The 7,556-nt window shown below is 47.4% G+C and overlaps 1 protein-coding gene across 3 annotated transcripts in view; it reads left to right on the forward strand.

Annotated features, from left to right (window-relative positions):
• CHD6 (chromodomain helicase DNA binding protein 6) overlaps nt 1–6,949 on the forward strand; it is a 208,636-nt gene extending 201,687 nt beyond the window's left edge. For all 3 annotated transcript variants that reach the window (XM_008017154.3, XM_008017167.3, XM_073006519.1), the window contains one exon: nt 4,007–6,949. In XM_008017154.3, the coding sequence (XP_008015345.3) occupies nt 4,007–4,903 (897 nt within the window). In that variant the 3' untranslated portion in view covers nt 4,904–6,949. The remainder of the gene's footprint in view (nt 1–4,006) is intronic.
• The last annotated feature ends 607 nt before the right edge of the window (nt 6,950–7,556 follow it).

Genomic DNA, 7,556 nt, shown 5'->3' on the forward strand with positions numbered 1-7,556 from the left:
GGTCACCACCTTCTTTTAACTGCACCCAGAGTTAAGTTTTAGAGTTGGAATAATGCTACCATGCATTGATGAAGATGTTCTTGGGCTCGATGCCTGTGCAATTAGATAGAAAGCAGATTTGCCTCCAGTGTGCTTGAACATAAGGAAGCTCCTTTTCCTTGTTCTCTTTGCCCCCTCCGCAGGCCTTTCCTGGAAGGGGAAGCAGGTTTGTTCCAAGGGTATAATTACCGGGAGGGAGAGCTGCCAAAGCCCGCCTGGCCGCTGTGTGTGGTCCCCGCGCTGCTGGGAGGGGCACCTGACTGGGGTGGGCAGCAGCTGGTGGCTGGGGTGACTCCTCCACAGGACGTGGTTAAAGCTGACTTCCTTTGCCAGCACTCTTGTTCTTCTGCAAATGAAGAGCGTTCTCTTCATCCTTGGGGCCTTTCTGCTGCTATTCTCCACATCTAGAGGGGAAGAAAGATCAGCTTGTGCCTTCTAAGCAAGTTCTCATTTCTGAAAGGACCCACCATTCTCTCTACACCCATGGTTCTCAGCAAGGGGCAGGGAAAGGATGCTTTTGACATCCCATATCCTGAGAGTGCTATTTGCACTTACTGGGCCAGGGCCAAGGTGGCGAAAGGTCCTTTGGGGCATAGACTGGTCCTAGATGCCCTGAGGAGGGTCTCAAAGCATGTTAAAGAAGACCTGATTTATAGCAGATTCCTTGAAAATAAGAAGGAGGCACCATTCATCTAGTGCTGGGCTTGTTTTCTTCCTAACAGAAAGAGTTCCGAGATGGAATATGCCCCTCTCGCTGGAGAGTTATGAGGGCACATTTGTGGATGTACAGGAAAGACACTCCCCATCATCTTTCTCTGCCTCTCGGTTGTGGGTAGGCTGCAGGAAGAGGGCTCAGAAAGGTGTGTGGTCAAGTTGTGGTTACCCTGGCTGAAGCACCCGGGGCTGTGGTGCCATGCCAGCAAGGGCCTGAGACTGCTGTGTAGACAGAGTGGCTGGCCCAGAATGAGGCGATTTGCATTGATGAGCTCAAGACAGACTGGTGAGAAATTATCCTTTTAGCCTGGCCCCGATCCATCAAGTCCTACTGTCTCTCTTTAGAAATAGGAACCAGCCAGGAATTGCTTCCCCAGTGATCCTCCCTAGAGCCAGAGGGGCAGTTGCCAGCCTAGCACATTGCAAGTGGCAGGTCGTGCTGGGAAGAAGAGAGGGTGTGGTGTGCTGTGGAAAGAGGTCTGGGCTGGGAACCACAGGGCCTGTGTTCTCACCTGCTATGTCCCTGACGAGCTGTACCCTGCCCACCCCCACCCCCACCCCCACTTGTGAAAATGAAGGGGACTAAATATAACAGTTTCAGGGATTTCTTCCAGCCCTGTGATGCAAACCAAGGCTTTTTGAGAAGAATTTTCTTAAAGTTGCCATCATAAAGCTTTTTTATTTATGATGAACTGGGGCTTTATATATATATATTCTTGGGAAACTGAAGGACAGGTGTAGGAGTTCAAAAAATATTTCTGGGGACTCAGAAACATTCAGATATGCACGTTTTCACACACCTGTGAATCTGTAAATTCTCTGTAAAGCAGGCATGATGATAGTACTGACTCCACAGGGCTGATTCACTGATTCGTTGAGACGCTGCTGGAGCCCTCCGTACAGTGCCTGACACGTGATCAGTGCTTCCTCATGGCGTCTCGCACTCTTCTGCTGCTCATCCTCTTATCACCACCGCCTTCCCTGCTGCCTCTGACAGCCGTTCCCCTCTCTGCTGAGGGCCCACTGCCGTGGGAACCAACACAGTCCAGCTGCTGCTCATTTGGGGCCCACCACACACATGTGTCCTTACAGCCCATGAGAACCTGAAACCAGTGCCACCAACTAAGGTTACAGCTGCCCCTTAAATAAAAATCTGGTGGATCTTCCAAGGGTTTGCTTCTTTCATAGTTTATGGAGAAGAGAGGCAGTGAAAAAAAATGGGAAATGCCAGGGCTGCTGAATTAAAGTTAAAAGTAGGTACCCTTAGGCAGATTGTAAATAGATTTCTTAACTGCCCTCAGGCCTGGTGGCAAGTCTCAGCCCAGAGATATCCTCAGCTTCCCTGGCTTCTTTCTCTACGTTCTGTGGGGTTTTTTCGGTCATTCTGGTGTCTCTTGGTGAGACCCGCACCTCCTTTCTCGCCCCAAGAGTGTGCCCCATTGCGAGGTACAGCCAGATCCCTGCCTCTGATTCCCACAGACAAGGAGGCTGTGGGCTGATGGAGCCTCAGCTGCTGCTTGTCACATCACCACCCCCGACTCTGCAGACTCTAGTGGAAGGGAAGGTATTCCAAAGGAGAATCCTGGAAAGGCCGCAGGTGCAGCCCGAGGAGTCGCCTCAGCAGCCCAGAGGCCTCACCCCTCACTGTTGAGCTCTCCCGCCTCATGCTCCTCCGTAGGCTCCACATTCCGACCTTGATGGTGATCATTGACCTCAGTGCAATCCAGTGTGACAAGATCCATTGAGGCCACTGTGAACATGTTGCTTCACCATTGCTGTAATCAAAGGGAAGGGGGTAAAACAGCACTGCCTTTGTAGCAGGAACCGTAAGAAGAAGATGCCCAGGCAGTCAGGGAGGTGCCAGCAGGGGAGGGCTTTGTCCTCACACTGTACACCTCCTCTGTGTGAGGAAACTCTGAGACTGCTCAACTGCACAAGTACAGTTCACCTTTTTTCATACCATGGGCATGTACTACTTGATAAACTAGCTGATAGCAGTGAGGTGTGGAGGGCAATCAAAAGAGAAAGGCATGCAGTTCTCCAGGGGCGCAGGGCCTGCGGCACTAAGTCCTGAAAGAAATCGCTCCCCATCTGTAGGGAAGAAATTCTCTGTCTCTCTAGGGATTATAAATTCAGAGAAAGATCCCTTGTAATTGCGGTGGTTTGTTCACGCTCCAGGGACCAGGTTCCTGGCTGCATCCTCTCTGCCCTGCAGAGCTCCTGAGCTCCACTCTCAAGAGGAAGGGTGTGGGGCCGCAGCCTGCGCCTCCCTCTCCACGTGCTGCCTCCCTTGTGATTCTGTGCACACTAGCCGTCCTGATGGGTTATGGGAATGTCCAGTGCAGGTGCCAGATCACCCGTGTTGAGGGCCCTGGTCCTGTCACAGTGTGGTCCACATGGAGCAGAAGTGCTTTACTGCAGAGCTCTCTGCTAATTAAGAAAATTGGAGAGTGAACCTCCAAATGGAGAAAAAATAGATGGTCTCCCTTAGGGAGAACATAACTTATTTTGGTGGCAGTTTCCCCAACAATGTTCAAGAAGTCCTTCATTTCTTCAACAAGCATGTACACATCCCATTTTATTCAGAGAGGGGTGGGGCATACACACAATAAATAAATAATGTGCCATTAGCAAGCGCTGCTTCCTATGGATCAGGTAATGTGTTAAACCCGTCACTTTCAGCAACTCTAAAGATAGCTGCCATTGTCCTTTTTTACTTAAACTCAGAGGCTAACTGACATGTCTTGAGTCCCACAGCTAGGAGGTTGCCATCAGGATTAGACTCGGGTCTGTCTGGCTTCAAAACCGTGTCTTACATATTCTTTGTTGCTTCAGTAAAAACCTGTGTCAGGAGGAAGGCAAGCGTTGGGATCTGGTGAAGGGGTCGCAGCCACAATAGTCTCACCGAGAACCAGGGCACTTTTACTGCTTTCTCCAGCTCCCCACTCTCTTCTGCCAGCTTCTCACAGGCTGGATGCCACTTTTGCCAGTCAGCATGTTGGAATTGTCACTGGGCAGTGACAGGTGCCCTAGTTGTGCCCATGCCACAAAATGCTCTCAGCTGCTGAGGGAGAAGCCTGTCAGGTACAGTCAGGCCAGAGAGCTGCACAAGTAGGCGGGAGGTGCTCCTTTTCCTGGGAACCCTTCGTGCAGCTGGAGACAGGCCAGGCCAGTGCAGAGCCCTGGTCGTCACCCTCAGCTGACCACCTGCCATCCTGTCGCCTCAGCATTTTGTGTTTCTTTGTTTTTCCAGGGGTTTCTTCCAGAAAACAAGTTCAATCACACCCTGGGTGAGCCTGTTCTTCGAGATACGGGCCCCCGCAGGAGGGGGAGGCGGCCTCGGAGCGAGCTCCTGAAGGCTCCTTCCATTGTGGCAGACTCTCCCTCTGGAATGGGGCCGCTGTTCATGAATGGACTGATTGCTGGGATGGACCTGGTAGGACTTCAGAACATGAGAAATATGCCAGGCATCCCCCTCACCGGGCTGGTGGGGTTTCCAGCTGGCTTTGCCACGATGCCAACGGGTGAAGAGGTCAAAAGTACCCTGAGCATGCTGCCCATGATGCTGCCGGGCATGGCTGCTGTGCCCCAGATGTTTGGTGTTGGGGGACTCCTCAGTCCACCCATGGCAACCACCTGCACTTCCACTGCTCCGGCGTCTCTGTCAAGCACAACGAAAAGTGGTACGGCAGTGACTGAAAAGACTGCAGGAGACAAGCCGAGTAGCCATGATGTGAAAACAGACACTTTAGCTGAGGACAAGCCTGGTCCAGGTCCATTTTCTGATCAGTCTGAACCTGCAATAACTACTAGTAGTCCTGTGGCTTTTAACCCATTTCTCATCCCCGGAGTATCTCCTGGACTCATTTACCCGTCCATGTTCCTCTCCCCTGGTATGGGCATGGCTCTGCCAGCCATGCAGCAGGCCAGACACTCGGAAATAGTAGGCCTGGAGAGCCAAAAGAGGAAGAAGAAGAAGACAAAGGGGGACAACCCCAACTCCCACCCAGAGCCTGCGCCCAGCTGCGAAAGGGAGCCCAGCAGTGATGAGAACTGTGCCGAACCCAGTGCCCTTTTGCCTGCAGAGAGAGAACATATGGCACAGGCTGGGGAGGGGGCACTCAAAGACTCCAACAATGACACCAATTAGAACTTTTTTCATTTAAGAAATTATTGTGACTTGTAAGTTTCTTATCCCATAAAGGTTTGTTACTTCCTTCACTTCACCTCCATAAGAACCTGTGTTTCCATAAGTAAGATGACCTACCTGATTTCCTGTCTGAGAACTATGGTAACAGATGTTAATAGTTGCAGGGTCTCACCACTTCATTAGATAAGTGTTGTCTACCTAGTCTAGGAGGCACAGAATTCGCATTCTGTTCATCCCGTTCATTCCAGCAATCGTAGCTAATACAGTACTTGGTGACGCGCCCACCCCCTTCTCTTCCAAGTTTCCCACTCACTCGAGGAGGAAAAACGGCAAAAGAAAGCTGTCTAGGGATTTACCATTGAAGGGCTGAAGAACAGAGACAAAGAGGAGCTCTTTTTCTATGAGCTGGGTTGCACAGGAGGAATGTCACAGGGAACCAAAAAGCACAGAAAAAGGAAGTGCTGGTGCATATTTTTTAGTTAAAATAATTCCCTATTTTATCATGATTCCTAAGTGAGTAGTATAGACAGAAGCATATAACTAATGGTTGAAAATACATACATTCATTTCTTTATAAAAAACAAAAACCTTACTGGTGGTAATATAATTTCCCCCTTCATGGTTTTTCAGACACCTGCAGCAAGAAGAAATACTGACTAGGCATTATTTTCTATACATCCCTCTCCCCAGTGAAAAGATGCCTCTCGCTGCAAGAAAGCTTTACCCACCATGAGTTATTGCTGGCGACGGGGGTGGGGCCAGGACCCGCCCCGTGGAGCTCCACGCTGCTTCACACACACACAGCTGGCGCTCTGCTCCCACCTGGCTCACTTACAGATTTCTCTAGCCATTAATTTGCCTCTCTGTGTTTAAAGAGCACCAGGACCGAATGGATTTTCACTTCAGGCTTTCCTTCACCAGTAAGGCTCTTTCTGGAGCCTGCAAGAAGACAGTTGCCCAACACTTTGACACTTGCTAGTAGGTCCTTTGATCAGGAATGTCTGAGGCTGTCAGATGTGTGCCATCCTTTATAATACAGCTGTGAAAAGTTCCTTCTCCATTAATTTCTCCATTCTGTTTATATCTTACAGTTGGACCCAAATCCCAAATTATCAGTTAATCGAAACTGTGTTGCAAGTCAACATTATTTTCTCTTCCTCAGCTTCTCCTTGTTTAGGAACTGAGAAAGAACCTGCCTAAGCAGCACTTCCCCATGTCCTTTCACCTTCGTGTTAACGTCCCTTCTAATGGTCTCACTCTTCACAGGTAGTTCACACTCTAAGACTTGAAGTAAGCTCATGGTTCAGTACTCTGGGGGCGCAGGGCTGCGCAGGACCCTTGGAAATGTTGCAAGTGTTACTAGTACCAGTTTCACTTTTCGTTGTCACAATTTACTGTATTTTTTACTTTTTCTGTTACAGTTTTGCTAATTTATCAGAAGGTCCAAAAGTTTGACATAACTATTTCATTTTGCATTATTTATTTATGATGCTTTTGTCATTGTCTTTTATACATTTGGGATTATAAATTATGTAAATGTTAAAATGAGCATCTCAAAGAAGTCTGTTAAATCATGACTGAAGAAAGTCAATCAGATGTATCTTCAAAAAGTGGAGTCCCAGTTTTATGAATCAGATATAAACCAGAAATTCTATAACCAATCACAGAAGAATCCAGTAATTGAACAAATCCTATTTAATGACATCCTTGTAGCATAGATGGTCTATAATGCTGACCACAGATTTCTTAGAAATGCTGCTCTCTCTATTTAACTAACATTTTGTTCAGTTTTGCCTCCAGTGGAAGCAGAAAGGGTTTTTTCAGCTGTTAAATCCTAAAAATCAATATAATTTATTTATGTAAAAAAAATAACTCAATCAATATATTTTTGAACCTTTTAAGTACTAATTTTCTTTTTATCAAGTAGAAAAAAAAATGTATTTGCCCTAAATCCTTAAAATACAAATGCTATAAAAATTCCTGTATCTTGAAAGCCTTACTGCAAATGAGTATTATAGACATCCAGCAGAGTCTGGTTTTCTTTGTTGTCGTTGTGTTGTTGTTGTTTTGTATGGAAAAGCTGCTTTCCCCGGGTTCCACTTATAACCTCCAGTAGGTCACAGGGTTCAATGTGGATCTGACTTAAAAACCCACCAGCATGCTCAATCCCTTGTTATACCTTATCGAATCTGTATGTTAACTCTCTGGGTGTTTAGGCTTCTATTTGACTGCTGTTGTGACCCTGTTTGCAAAATGAAAATGACACTCTGTGGATTATTTGCTCTGTAAGGCACAAGTGCTTCTTATGATTATTTTGACGTTTCCAAGAGCAAAAGCCAAATTTAAACTCTTCAGCAAACTTGAGCCTTTTCATCTAATTCCATGTCACTCACAGCCATAAGTTTTCTTGATCATTCTTCACCCCATGTCTTACATAATAAATTGTGGTCTTGATCCTGGATTTAAAAACAAAAAAAAAGTTTAAAAGTCACATTTGTATTTGAGGAATTCAGTGGCACTTGGGTGTCTCTTGCTGCCTGGGGCATTTATGAGTGCATGGTATGCCCACTGTCTTTCCAAGGTGTCCAATCCGTGCTGGGCACCCTATGGAGGACTTGTTGAATACTCATCATGAGGGTTGACTTGGCCTGTC

The sequence above is a fragment of the Chlorocebus sabaeus genome, chromosome 2, assembly GCF_047675955.1.
Source record: "Chlorocebus sabaeus isolate Y175 chromosome 2, mChlSab1.0.hap1, whole genome shotgun sequence".
Lineage (NCBI taxonomy): Eukaryota > Metazoa > Chordata > Mammalia > Primates > Cercopithecidae > Chlorocebus > Chlorocebus sabaeus.